Here is a 16,087-nt window from a genome sequence, read left to right on the forward strand (position 1 = left end):
AATATACGCTTTGACATACACATTGTAATAAAAAGTTATGTGTAAAAACGAAAATGTCAAGGAATTTACACGCAACCAGACCAGATGAGAGAGAGTACGGGTATTTTGATATGTGTAAATAAAATACATTTATACATGCATATACACATGTGTATGTACATATATGTATGTATGCATAAGCATGTATACAATGTAAATAAAAAACATAATTTGTTTTAGAGATGTCATATGGATGTATTTGATTTATTTTTTAATAAAACTATTCCCAATCTAAAAAAAATATACATATGTATATAAAACTGACTGTTCCGAGAAGCTCTCCATGTAATTGTTGGGGCCATAGGGAAATATACATAGAGCGGAAACTCTGCTGTCAAAGACCTAACTCAGTTGTCAAAAACATAAGTGGTGAAAATGTATTAGTAATAAAAACTATGTGAAAACAAACACAACACTCGTATGTGTGATTATTTGGAGTAATTTTTTGTTTGAGTTTTTTTCTAGTTTCCGCTCTATGTTTCTCTATAGCTACAACCATAGATAAACATAGAGCGAAGACTAGATAAACTACTAATACATTTCCACCACTTTGGTTTCTGACAACTGAGTTAGGTCTTTGACAGAAGAGTTTCCGCTCTATGTCTATTCTCTATGGCTACAACCAAAGTATACCAAGTAGTCCGACTATTTGACAGCAGTACCTAACTCTAAACATGTGTTAGTAACAAAAATCTACATGTGTTGATGCCTTTTTAATTTTCACCAGACACACAGAGTTCTATAAAAATGTTTAAATTTTAATTTATTTAAATTTTCAATGCCAACAATTTAAACTCTGTTCTATAAATTAAATTCTACCACAAATAAAATATTGTGCCAAAAATTAAAAAAAATATTTTTTTTCATTTAAGCAAAATTAGCGTGTTTCGGAAATAAAAGTGTACTGCAAAGTATTTAAAAAATTCGCCAAATATTGTGTAGAATTGTAATAAAGTGGTTCGGTCTGTATTTATTCGGAAAATCAAAGTTAAAATTTCCAGTATTTTGAAGTGTTTAATTCTCTCACATTGTACTTATATGTCAATTCAAATGTATAAAGCATCACACTAATAATAGTAATTAAGGCGAGTTAGAGTAATGTATTCGGCTTTAACGAAACTTATGTACATTTTTAAATCCGATCGGTTTTTGGCAAAATCCGAATATTCCAGGGACCGTAAATAACGGTTATCCAGAAAATTTAAAATCAAAAAATATCTATGTATGTGAGAGTCTCAACTCCACAGTTAACAGTTATATTTCAACGTAAAAATAAAAGTTCGCATGAAACACTTACAAAAGGAGTTTTAAATAGCCGTCACAAAAAAAAACATTTGAGGACTTCTATTTTTTTCCGTCTTTTCGTTTATTTTCTACTTTTATCAGTATCTTTATTGAGTCATTTCACGAGTTTTATTTTTCCCGTCAGAAAATAAAAGTCTTTTCGTTTATTTTCTACTTTTTTCAGTATCATTATTGAGTCTATCGTATATAATGTTTGTAGTAATTTATTTGTTTAAGAAAAAACCAACAACAATTTGATAATAGGAATCAAACAATAACAAATTAAAATCCCACTTGATTTTATTTTAATGAAAAATTATTCAAATTTACAAATTATAATGATCTGACCAGCGGCAAGCTTTAGGTGTCAATTTACATACATAAAATGAGTTTTATTTTCTGACGGGAAAAATAAAACTTACGTTGAAAAATAACTGTTATAAAATAACTTTTTTGATATCACTTATAACCGTTACCTGAAACATTTTTTTTAAATTTTCTAGAAACATCCTCGATTGTATATTTTACACATAATAAATGTAGATGTAATGGCACAAGATATAGTTTTTCTGGAAACTGAAAAACAGTGAATTTTTGTGTTTATATCAAGGTTGGCTAACGTTACTGCTAAAGCACCGTTACCGATATAATCGTGAATATGTATTACCAATACATATTATATAAATTATAAAAATATAAAACTAAATTATTACAAAATTTATACATTTATTTTTAATACATACATATTTATAAATTTTATTAATAATTTTATTCAGTATATAATTACCGTTATCATTAAAAAACCGTTTCCGCTAAGCTACCGTTACAGAAGTAACTGCAATTAATATTACCGAAATAAACCAAAATTGCGTTATCGTTACCTTTTAACCGTTTCGAAACAGTTAAAAGGTAACGTTAATTTGGATTGTTTCGGTAACTGTAGTTTAACAATAAAGGTATTTTGGTTTATTTCGGTAACGGTACTTTATGTCGGATTAATAAAATTTACAAAAATTAAAAATTACATGAATTATGGGAAACAAAAATTTGTGTTGTTGATATATCACGCACGAATTCCATATGGGTAAAAAAATTAAATTGTAAAGAGAGAGGTAAATTTTGAAGCGCGTTCGTACGATACATTTTGTTTTATACCAACCAAACTAGAAAACCAATTAATAAATCCTTTACACATTTTGGAAAAAGTATAAAATTTAACAATAAAAATGGCAAATCTGCTTTAAAAAAAATTATTTTCTTAACAAAATAAGTTGCAATTATTCGTATGCTGCAACAGTGCGTGACATGGAATTCATGATATGATAAATGCCACTATTTTGTTAAAGGAATTTTAAAGGTAACTGGAAGAGTATTTTAGGGGTAATGGTAGCATAATTAACAAAACAAAATTTACGTAAAACAAAACTACATTTCTCGATACATTTTTTTTCATTCATTATTTTAAAAGTAAAATAGTAAATGTATAATTAACAAACAATAAAAAAAAAGTATAAATATGTAAAATTACATTGCAAAAACTTTTTTTATAAAAAACTATCGATTTTTTGATAAAAAATTGTTTTTTATAAAAAATCTTTCAAATTGGTTGTTGGGATTAAAAAAAAAGTACCTTCCTCACTATTGATCAAATGCATGAATATTAAAGTTAATGATGGAATTAAATACAATTATAATTAGATCAAGGGGATATTCTAACAAGTAAGAGAGCTATATTCGGCTGTGCCGAATCTTATATACCTTTCACCAAATTATACTTCAAAACACAAATTTTAAATATTTTTAGGTAAACAAATTTTTTTTTCCAAAATTGTTTTTTTAATTTTTTGAAAAAAAAATTTCCAATTGTTATTTTAATTTTTTTTTAATTTTTAAAATTTAAAAATTTTTATTTTTTAAATTTTAAAGACAGACAGAAGGACATGGCTTAATCGACTCCGCTATCTATAAGGATCCAGAATATATGTATATACTTTATAGAATCGGAAAATTATATTGTGGAAATTACAAAAGGAATGAATTACAGAAGGAATGACCCTTCTCGCAAAGGTGAAGGGTATAAAAAACAGCTGAGGACATTTTGGACCAAAAACTTTTTTGAACGAGTCCAGTTTATTATTAATCATTATTGAATAAATTACAGTCCCTTATTGAATACTTGTTAAATAGTTCAACTATTTCATGGATGTATTTTTAGGATTCTAGGATGATACGTTTGAAAATGTTTGACACCAAAATAGGAAACTGAACGGTTTGAAAGAATACAAATTATGTTTGTTGGGACGATATGTGTAAACTAAATATAATTCATTTCTGTGTATACATACGTATGTATGTATTAACATACTAAAACTCATACATACATATTTATATGTATGTATATGTATGGATATAAAACGTATAGAAAAGTGTTCAAATTTGTTTTAAGTGGTGCAGGTTATGAACCTGTTTACTCCGCTAAGGATGGTTTATACTACGAGTAGGCGGTAATTTCAATATGAATCAACTCCCCCTTTTAAAGGTTCACACAAATAAAAGCTCTCGCAGAGCTTTTCGCATATTATCCGTTCAAAAGGAACATTGTACGTTTTATATAGAAATTTTGGAAATTGCAATTTAGTATCGTCGCGATTGCAGTGTGAATCAATACTCATAAATAATAGCTTCATACACAAATATGTGTTAGAAAATTAAATAAAAAGATAAAAAAAAAATAATTGGGATAGACATGATTGTCCTTCACAAGATATTTCATTTTAAAATATCTGTGAAATTTAAATGTTTTAATGTGTAACAAATAACAACGTAAATAAAATTAATCGTGTTTTAACAACAAACCACAAAAAAATTGAATTTATGTATAACATAACTACTCTTTTGGTTTTTTCAAGTGCTGTAAAATGTGAAAAGTGAAATGTATTATATAAAAAATAAAGTTTTCAAACTGATATTCGTTTGTTTTAATAATCAAATAATCAAATTGTGTTAGAACTTTAGTGCTGAAAATTACAAAATTTTTCATTCAGATAAAATTCGATTTTTTTTTCTTATGATTTTTAGTATGTACACATGACAATACAAAGTTGTAGGTACATTGGCATTGGGAAACACAAGGGGGAACACAAAAGCTTTGTACACACATTTCGACACTGTATTTATTATTCTGTGTAAAAAATAATATGTACATTATAGAAAAAATAGAAAAAAGGATAATCTTACTAATATATCGTATATTCAGTGTTTTTTTTTTACTCGAAATCAGATAAAATTAAATTTTATGGTTTTATTAAATACACACATAACAGTCTTATAGAAAAAAATCAAGGTTCTTAGCTTTTAAAGCGCTTTTATTGAATCGCAGCTAACTTCACTCACTTAACAGTCAAAAAAGCTTTCAATCTATTAACCATTAACTTGGGGTGTTCAAAAAATGCACACGAACGAAGAACTACCACTAAAAGTTAAATGAAAGTTCGAAATCATATGGATTTAAAATGAGAACTTGTACGAATGCCAACGAATACCAATGGATAAACTCATCTGATTCTCTCTGTCTGACTTAAATTCTACAATACATACACATACATACATACATACATACATAATTATAGTATAGTGTGGATTAATGTCGCTCTCTTTAATTTTCTTTCATTCCAATACTAAGAGGTGCAAAATAGTAATACAAAAACAAAAACATGAATTAATATCAAAAAAAAAAATAATATAAAATCGCGCAAACTACTACATACATATTTAGTGCGTGTTTACATTACAATCTAACGGTGGTGATTCAGTTAAACAGAAAACATTACATTTTGGGCTTGAATAGTGGGATGGTTGTGGTTTCACTGTATACACACACACATACATACACACGTCCATAAATACTTATTTTGTTTGTCCTTACCAGTGTTCATGTTTATTTTCAAAGTGCATAAATTCAATTTCAATCAGAAGCAATGAAATGCAATTACGTATATAAACATCCATGTAGTTGTGTATGTTTATTAGAGTGCTCCGATATTTTATAATATGAACTGAAAAAAAATCTGCTAGAATTGTCGTATGGGCTGTATAAATACGTTCTGAAAAATATTAGGATGATATGATGACGTTAACTGGTGGCGCAACGGCTCTAAAGTTTTGAAAAGCAAAAGGGGAACAAAATTAATTTTTCTTCAGTTTTTTGTAAAAATTTCGCCATTAAATAATTATTGTTGCATTTAGGGTAAAATAATCGAAATGTGTACGTAATTCAATGAGGCCATATTAACATGTCTCAAGCCACTTGAATAAGATACATATGGGCAATTCCATATCATCGTACGTGACATTTGTAAGCCTATAGAGTGGAATAGATTTTGCAAAAATAAGAGTATCTGAAAAATAATATGGTCTTTATGTTCCATTCAGAGGGTACTACTATATTTTAAAATAATAAAAAGTTCTTTCGAAATATTTTTGTCCAAAATATTGAGCGAAATAAGGGTATATCGTACGTGACATAAAACGGAACTCTTATTTTGAGGTACATGTAGAAATATGAGAAAATATTCGAATCGTGAGATGCGTTATGTTTTCTTTTAATTTCTTACACTAAACTAAATATTTTTCCTTCACAATCCGTCGTATTTAAATAAAAACAATCTTTGGATTATTTTACATATAATAAATTAAATTTAATATCGTACGTGAATTTTTAGAACATCTCTTGAGTTTATGGATGATATCTGAGAAATAATAATATAAACAAATTATGTTAATACCTCCCATAGTTTAGCTGTACCTATGATTTGAATTTTAAATAAGAATTTTCAGAATATTGTAGTTCAGATAATGTTAATTTCATATTTTTATTTCCTCTCAGATATATTCTCTATAAATCATAAATTCTAAAATTTGTTTAAATTCATTTTTAAGAAATTTTATTTAATTTAAGACAAAATTCGCAATTTAATTTTTTGGAGCACTCTAATAGTTATGTACAACACAATATGTAAATACATAGATTCATATGCGTATAGATATATAATATACATAAATCCATACATAGATACATGAGTAGTAGTGCATTAAAATTAAAAATCTTTTATTTACAACAAACGCAAGGTTTGGTGTCAAATAAACATTAAAAAACTAATAATCGAACGTATTAAATAAATACATTACGAGTAGTAAATAAACATATCGCAAGAATTGTTAAATTGAAATATGTACATTGGATTAATGAAACAACAGATTCAAAATGGTGTACTTAGAATTTAAAGAAAAACTTAAAAAAATAAACAAAACAGGTGACAGAAACCAATCAAGAGGAAAATCGTTATTAAGGTCAACACTACCACCACTGCATTTAGATAAAGGGGCCGGCATTTACAGTCCATCAGCAAAAATGCCGATAACGTCTTCTTCGCTATGCAGTCTATATAAAATATATACAGTATTAACTAGTAGCAGTAGCGGCAGCAACACCGCCAGCACAACAATTACTGCTACTACTACTAATACTACCATTACTACTAGAAAAAGCAGCAGAATTAGCAGTAATCGGCTGCCAATGATGTTCTTACTTTTATTAGCCTTAATAATGTCTTGTTTAACAACAATTAATGCCTTTCAATTGGATGGTTCCCAGAGTTCATTCGCACAATTTCGCAAGTGGTATGTGGGGTTAAATGGATCGCTGGAACTGGAATTTAAGACTGAACAACCAAATGGTTTAGTCTTATATACGGATGATGGTGGAACATATGACTTTTTTGAACTGAAACTAGTAGAAGGTGCTTTGCGTTTACGTTATAACTTGGGTGGAGGTGCCCAGATTATAACGGTGGGCCGTGAACTTCACGACGGACATTGGCATAAAGTTCAAGTAAGTACTTACTAAACACAAATACAAAATCTATTAAATCAGTCAATTATTACAACTTCAATTTGTAATATACTATGTATTTAGTGTATTCGCAATTTATCCTATCATGATATTGTCATAATGTTCTAATATTTCACAATTCACGGCTCGGCTTAGGCGTTCGGTCTCTGCTGGTTGGTTATGACAGCACGATAGCATACACAGTAGTATTTAGGACATTTTTATCTTGAAAGGCAATAACAAACCATTTTGAAATATTAGAACATTATGACAATATAATATAATGGGATGGATACCTTGTGAATCCACTAATTTTATATATAAATCTTGTCACATGTTTTAATCGAAACCGCAATATTTCTACAAATATTCAGTAAGTTAGAAAATAATCAGTTTTTATACAAATTAATGTACATACACACAGCCTCAAAAGTGATTATATATCAGTTAATTTTTTTGATTTTTTTAAGATCATATAATCATTATAGTCCGACTTAAATATTTTTTTTAGAACCGAATCTATTATTCAGCAAAATCTCCAACAAAACGAGACTTTTAAATTTTAATCAAATAATTTGTGGTGTTTACTAGAGTATTCAATTAATCGGGTTTCTGGTTTAATCGGTTAATAGAGCAAATAATTAATCGGGGTTTAGATTTAATCGGTTAATTTTAAATTATTCGATTAACCGAATAATTTCTATTTAAATGTTAAACTGAAACTAAATAACGAATTTTGTATACTTATTGAAGTATTCTACATAAAAAATAAACAAAACATAACATAACAATTCAACCAAAAAGTAAATAATTTTCTATAGTTTTAATAAAACTCGATTTGGAAAAACTCCCACGCTGATTGTAGATGTTGGAGAAATCGAAAGTAAGACAAGATAAAGAATATCCAATTTGTCAGTTATTTTTTTAGTTTTTTCTAAGCATATAAAGCATATAAATCCACCATTATACCATTGGAGTCCTATTTGGACTTTTTAGATTTTAAATACTTTTAATAATTTCGATAAGTTCTGATAAAAACTCGTTTCAGTAGTGTCTCCAGTTTCGTCTATTATCATGTTCTCACCCGACAATTACATGTAAATTAAATATATCAATTATTAAACTCACTAAACATATTTGTTGAATGTTTGAAAAAATATGTAATTTTACTTTGACATTTGTATTTGAATTAAAATGGAAAATTAAAAACAAACAAAAATATGTTAAAGTGCAAAAAAAAAGAAATTTCGGTTAATCGGTTAACCGACACAAATTAATCGGTTTATTCGTTATTTGAAAATCGGCAATTTTGAATTATTCGAACAGTTAACCGACCAAAATTAATCGGTTAACCGATTAACGGTTTATCGATTGAATACCTTAGTGTTTACTCACTTTTGAGGCTGTGTGTATATGCAATTTTGATTTTAGATAAATTGTTTGCATACACATTATTTTGTATGTCCAATCTATCGGAACCTGCCGGTGGAGCGAAAAATAATTGCTTATTTAAAATCCAATATCACGGTCCCGTTCTATGTCCATATTTCGATCTGAGGTGATATTTCAATGTTGATAAAAAATATTCACAAACTTGGCGGATTAATGAAATAAACTAAATTCAAATTTAAAAGATTTTAGAAATAAATATGATAATCCAGATTTAACAGTGAATAAAATAATTTTTAATCTTTGTAATTTTTCTTGTAAAAGTAATGCTAGTAAATTATAAAAACGTTCTGTTCATACCTATACAAAAACTTCTTATTCAAAAGGGAATTCAAATGCGACATTATTTAGTTTGTGTAATTTACATTATTCAAATAATGAAATGTAATATCTGTGTGTTAATATGAAATAAACAAATATTTAATGCTGGCTTTATTAATTTGATTTCATGATCAAGTTGAAATTAAATTCAATGAATTGGTCATATTTTCTCATGAAGTTAATCAATTCATCAATTTCAATTAAAATATCATAGACATACCCTTAAATCATAGATTTGCTTTGGACGGGCCTATTTTGTTTTTTATGCATTAAAAACATTGAAGACAGCAGGCTTCCGACTTCAATCTGTCAAAAATAAAATACACACGTTTATATCAAGACGATTCTTTTGACGTCAGCACAACTTCACGGCGACACGACTGTTTTTGTCAACTGCAAAACAGAAATAGTGTTGCTAATATAATAAAAAATGTAAATCAAATTAGTGCTTAAAAAATATATTTGTTTTTTACTTAAATAAGAGAAGTTTCTGATAACCATATTGAAATAAATTAATAACAGGTACATAAATTATTACCACATACATATTTTTACTCAAAATAATTGTTTAAATCTTAATCCAATCGTATAATGAGAACCTGTGCCGTAGGTATAACAAATTAATTTCGAATGAATAATAAGAAATTTATACGCATTTTTTCTAACTACGACTTTTGCGTGCAATAAAGTGGGTAAACAAATTTTATATCAGTTAGTTTTAGATTTTCTCTAAGTGCAGGTATATATAAAATGTATTTTATTGGCAACTAAAAATATATTAATCAATGATATCTATCAATCAATGAAATATGTTTAGACTCCCTATATAAATATAAAATCATTTTAGGTTATTCGCAATGATGAACAAACTTCATTAATTGTGGATGGTGTCTCGCAGAGTCGAGCTACGAAGGGCAAGGAATTCCAATTTGGGAAGTTTGCAACCAACTCGGATGTTTATGTTGGAGGAATGCCAAATTGGTACAGTACAAAATTGGCTTTGTTAGCACTTCCGAGCGTGATATTTGAGCCAAGATTCCGTGGTTCAATTAGAAATCTCGTATATGCCGATCAGCCTGGTGGACAAACCCGAAGACAGGAAATGAAACAACCACGAGATATCAAGTGCGGCGATGGTCCGTGTGATCATGGCGAAATGCCAAAGGAGAAAGTAATACGTAACTCGCGTGGCAGTAATACGACCGATGCATGCGAACGACATGATCCTTGTCAACATGGTGGCATTTGTATATCGACGGATTCCGGTCCCATCTGTGAATGTAGAAATCTGGAATTTGATGGACAATATTGTGAAAAAGAAAAGGCTCCGTCAGAAGCTACTTTCCGTGGTACACAGTTCCTTTCATATGATCTTGGACAAACAGGTGCTGAGCCAATTGTTAGTGCCCAAGATGCGATTACATTATATTTTCGAACCCGTCAACCAAATGGATTATTATTTTACACAGGTAATGAATGACTGACATTTAGGCAGAACGAATTAAATTGACAAAATTGTGATTTAATTAAAGGTCATGGTACGGACTACCTCAATCTGGCGTTGCGTGACGGTGGTGTCTCATTAACCATGGGTTTGGCGAACGGCAAACAAGAGATGCATATAAAACCGTCTAGAGTCCGTTTCGATGATCATCAGTGGCATAAAGTTACAGTACATCGTAGGATACAAGAGATATCATCAATTACGAGTTTTTGTCGGGTAATTATTTTTAGTTCTAGATCGTGCATACTCATGTAAAATAATCATTCTGTTGTATGCTTTCTTTCAGCTTGTTACAGTGGTCGATGACGTATACACCGACCATTCGCATATTGCGGGTAAATTTACAATGTTATCATCTTCGCGAGTGTACGTTGGTGGCGCTGTAAATCCTCGAGCATTACTCGGAGCCAGGGTTCACAACAATTTTGTTGGGTGTTTGAGAAAGGTATGGTTGCTGTTTGATTTTAGTTATACTGAACATTAAATGATTCTTCTAAACTGTATTTCTTAAAATGTTAAGGTTGAATTTTCGGCAGATACGTTATTATTAAATCTAATTGATTTAGCTAAAAGCGGATCAAAACTTATACAAGTTGCTGGTAATGTTGAATATCAATGTCCTATTGGCGATCCACAAGATCCTGTTACGTTTACGACACGCGAATCCCATTTGGTATGCGAAACATGTTTAATTTTATAAACATTCGTTTGAATTTAATTATAAATGACTTTCAGGTTTTGCCACCATGGGAAACTGGCAAACAAAGTTCCATTTCATTCAAGTTTCGGACTAAAGAACCTAATGGGCTCATTATATTGGCAACGGGTTCGAAACAGCCTAGATCAAAAAATGTGAGTTGTTGTGTGAAGTAAGAATTCAAAGACATTTCCGATTTCAATGTTTTTTGTTTTTTTTTTTTGTGTTTATTACTGTATTTTAGGCCGTACTTTTCGCTATCGAACTTCTAAACGGTCACATATACATTCATTTGGATTTGGGATCTGGAGCCGCTAAAGTGAGGGGTTCCCGGAGGAGAGTGGACGACGGTGACTGGCATGATTTTATATTGCGACGCAATGGCAGAGATGCAAAGGTTAGTGTGGATGGAGTTTGGAATGACTTTCGTACACCTGGAGAGGGTACTATTTTGGAATTGGATGGCCACATGTACATTGGCGGAACAGGTCCTGCATACAGTAATGCTAATTGGCCTCCAGCCATATGGACTGCAACGTTGCGTCAAGGTTTCGTAGGCTGTTTAAGGGATTTGGTATTAAGTGGCAAGGCGATAGACATTGCAGCCTTTGCCAGATTGCAAGACTCCGGTAACGTAAAATATATATTGGTTATATGTCTTTGGTTTTGTAATTTTCTTTCGTCACAGCTTCGGTAAAACCTTCCTGTCATGTGCAAGCTAATGTTTGTGCGGGAAATCCGTGCTTGAATGGAGGAAGCTGCATGGAGGGTTGGAATCGACCGATCTGCGATTGTACTGCCACTCTTTATTACGGACCGACTTGTGGTAGGGAGTCAGGTACTTTGGCTTTTAATGGAACACAACATATGACAGTTTGGTTAGGTAATGGCCAAGGTACAAAGACTCAAACCGAGGAACTTTTGCTTCGCTTCAAAACTGCGAGGCCTACGGGCTTATTGTTGATGACCAGTGCTGAATCCAATTCCCCCGATAGACTTGAAATCGCCTTAGTAGCTGGACGTATTCGTGCCAGCGTAAGGTTAAGCGATCGGGAAAAGGTACAATACATAATAATATTAATACGTTCCTGATAATTGTTAAAATGCTTAATTACCTTCTTTATTCTAGAATCTACTGGCTGGGCAGTCTGTTCTTAACGATAACAACTGGCACACTATACGTTTCTCGAGACGAGCATCAAATTTACGTTTACAAGTTGACGGGGCTCCCCCTGTCAGGGGTATGTTATGTATGTATCAACAGCACCTTAATTGCCCTACTACGTGTCGTGCCGTGTCGTTTTTTACATCTTTTTTTCATTTCAAAAAGATACAATTCAAAAAGATCTTAATTTAGGGCCTCCGCTTGCGCATTTTTCGTACATCATTCTTGTAAATAGGTTCTTTTTTAAATGTGCAGTTTTTTTTTTCTTAAATGCCTTCAAATATGAACGAGTTTCACAATTTCATTATAAATATTTCAATTAGGTTGTAAATATTTTTAAAGTTGTAAACAGAAATTTACAAATTATTGAGATTTAATATGTCAAAAGGTCAAATTTTTGTTCATCAATAGTTTAATAGTTTAAAATGCAGTTATAAAGAAATACTTTACATTATCCGACATTTCATATTGTACATAGTATGTACTTGTTATACATGAATATGGTAAATATCAGAAACAAATTTTTAATAAGTTTTTATGTTTTCTATCGGCAGTTTATTTTTTCAAAAACTTTAAGTGCAGGCGACTTTTTCGAAATTTGATTCCCATAACAAAGACAGCGATACGAATTTATAAATACGCGACGAAATTTGTGTGAGGCTTTTCGACAATCTGATTAATCCCTGGTAGAGAACTAAAGACCTCATTAAGAATTTGTACTTCTATACACTTGTCCTAAAATATGTATGTATGTTAGTATATAAAAACATATACATATGTATGAATATGTATGTACTTAGGCATGTAATTTTATCTCATGAACAACAAGCATCCAATGATAATGCATTTATGTACGTTAGAGGTGCCCTTAAAAAAAAGATTTGCTTTGGATGGGTCTTATTTTGTTTATTAGTAGCTAAAACTAACTACTGCAAAATTTAAGTGCAATCGGATAACTGGAACACATGCCGGAAATCGATTGAATGTTGTAAAATTGGGTAAATAATGGTACTTTTTTTGAAATCTTAAAAAAATTCCCCATTTAAATAATATTTTTTAAACATTTGCATTAACCCTAAGCTTCTAGACAAAATTATCTTTCTAACAAGATATAAAACATGAACATCGACTTAAAAATAACCAAGTTATTAGCATTTCCCTACGTCATATATTCAAGAAAAACGACATTTTTGTATTATTTACTCACTGTTTTGCATGTAAAAGTTATGCAAACAACTATGTCAACTATAGAAATGCGAGTAAAATATGAGTAAACTACCACTTTTTGCTCAACATTTGGTCAGATAAAACTCGTATAACTTTGTTATTTTTCATTCGAAATAATTGTTTTATAACTTGTTAGAAAGATAATTTTCTCTAGAAGCTTAGGTTTATTGCAAATGTTTAAAAAACAGTATTCTAAAAGGGAATTTTTTTAAGATATCGGAAAAAGTACAATTATTTAATCAATTTTACAACTTTCAATAGATTTCCGGAACGTGTTCTAAATAGTTATACGATTGTACGTAAATTTTGCATTAGTTAGTTTTAGCTGCTAATGAACAAAGTAAGAACCATCCAAAGGAAATCTATTTTTTACGGGCACCTCTAATGTCCATATAACTTCCTACCGATACATGTTGAAAAATCATTTACATGTTTGCTAAACAAATGTGAATATTAAAGTAAAGAAAGATTGTTTTATAATTGAATTGTCGGACAATGTAAAGAGTGATAAAAACATGTTTATTATTTCATGACTTCTGTTCTTATCGATGCTTTTAAGTTTATAATTTTTGGTTTTATTGTTTTTCATTTTTTTTTTTTTGATTACTTCTTGTTAAACAATTATGTAAAAAGTTTTACAAACCTTCTCCCTTCCTCACTCATTGTTAGTGGTGTCCATCAGTTTATAACTAAACTAATAAAACCATAAACCATTTCGCAATGAAAACTCCATCATACAATATCTGTGAATGTTAATGCAAGTTGCATTACATGTGAAACGATCGATAAACATACTCGTACATCATGACAACAGTAACAAAAACAACAGCAAAACAACATGAATGATTTCGTTTTTTCTCTGTCTTTTTTTTTGTTTTTTTTTTTTTATTATTTGTAACAAATCTTAACATTTTCATGTATTATCCCATAAAAGAGAACTAAAGAAAAGCTATCGAAATACTTGTAACAACTTGTAATAAATAGAAAACTGTTTGCTACAATCACTCGATAAAAACATCAAAACTTCACATGACTAATTAATTCATCCACAAACAAAAAAAAATAACTGAAATATTTTTGTAAATTTAAACAAAAAAAAAAAAATCTTTTTTATTTTTACTTTGTACTTTGTTCGTTTGTTTTGAACATTTTTGTATGGTTTTTTAAGTACCTACCTATTTTCGAACCAAAAAATCTTGATGTTGTGTTCTTTAAGTTTGCGCAAAATACAAATAATATCTATATTATGTTGATTATAAAACCGTTATTGTAACGATAATCTTTTGTATTGATTTAAAATCCCATTTAGAATTCGTTTAAAATACAAGCAAGTCCATTGATTGTACAACTTAAAAACAGCAGCTTATTTTGTTAAAAAAACATATGTTACTTTTTACTTTTGCATAAAATAGCTTGAAAGTAGGCTGTAGGTTTTTGGATAACACTCAGCATACACAATAAGACAAGGAAAGGACGACTACTGGCCAGTATTAAAATACACACAAATATTTAGGAAAAGGAAATAACAATTTATTATTTGTGCAATTGCATCTAAAAAGATGCAGGCATTACTCAAAAGAAGTGTAAACATTAAAATCATTGATTTAACCAGCTAATACGATATCTCTCCCAATTGCTGCAAAATAAAGAAAATTACATATTCGTCAACTTCTATAAATAATTACTATAAATAGTACTACTGACAATGTCACTAGTAAATCACGACAAATTGTGTTTAGACAAATTGGATGTACGGGAATTTGTATAATTGACCTTCATTGGTAATGTATGTAGAAGATTTGATGTAAAATTTACTATGTATGTATATAAATTTGGCATACTCCTCATAACTAGTATTATAATTTTATGATCGAAACTCATTTCTTCCTTCTTGTTTCAACTATTTCATAACCGAATCAAATTACAATTTTTTCTTTTAAGTTATTTCAAATAATTCCAATGCCTCTGATATTATAGTACATATTGATATATTAGGGACCATTTACATTTGCTAGATGATATTTTTTATACCCTTCACCTTCGTGATAAGGGTATATATAAGTTTGCCATTCCGTTTGTATATATATTCTTAATCCTTATAGATAGCGGAGTCGATTAAGCCATGTCCGTCTGTCCGTCTGTCTGTTCAAATAAATTTTCTGAAGACCTCAGATATCTTCGGGATCAAAATCTTCAATAATTCTGTCAGACATGCTTTCGAGAAGTCTCCTATTTAAAATCAGCAAAATCGGTCCACAAATGGCTGAGATATGAGGAAAAAACATCAGATATCTTCGGGATTCACAAAAAAAAAAAAATTAAAAACATTTTTTCAAATTTAAAAAAAAATTTTAAATAACAGTTCGAAAACAATTTTTTTCTAAATAATTAAAAAAACAACTTTGGAAACAAATAAATTTTGTTTACCTAAAAATATTTAAAATTTGTATTTTGAAGTATAATTTGGTTTAAAGGGTATATAAAGGGGCCCATAGACACATACTGCAGACA

At 29.7% G+C, this 16,087-nt stretch overlaps 1 protein-coding gene across 1 annotated transcript in view; it reads left to right on the top strand.

The window, feature by feature from the left end:
• The first annotated feature begins 6,733 nt into the window (after positions 1-6,733).
• Positions 6,734-16,087, top strand: part of Nrx-1 (Neurexin 1) — a 35,873-nt gene continuing 26,519 nt past the window's right edge. The window contains exons 1-9 of the mRNA XM_065504346.1: positions 6,734-7,213; positions 9,831-10,452; positions 10,516-10,703; positions 10,774-10,932; positions 11,008-11,160; positions 11,223-11,339; positions 11,429-11,813; positions 11,873-12,243; positions 12,314-12,434. Of these exons, the coding sequence (XP_065360418.1) occupies positions 6,734-7,213; positions 9,831-10,452; positions 10,516-10,703; positions 10,774-10,932; positions 11,008-11,160; positions 11,223-11,339; positions 11,429-11,813; positions 11,873-12,243; positions 12,314-12,434 (2,596 nt within the window). The remainder of the gene's footprint in view (positions 7,214-9,830; positions 10,453-10,515; positions 10,704-10,773; positions 10,933-11,007; positions 11,161-11,222; positions 11,340-11,428; positions 11,814-11,872; positions 12,244-12,313; positions 12,435-16,087) is intronic.

Source organism: Calliphora vicina, chromosome 1, assembly GCF_958450345.1.
Source record: "Calliphora vicina chromosome 1, idCalVici1.1, whole genome shotgun sequence".
Taxonomy (NCBI): domain Eukaryota; kingdom Metazoa; phylum Arthropoda; class Insecta; order Diptera; family Calliphoridae; genus Calliphora; species Calliphora vicina.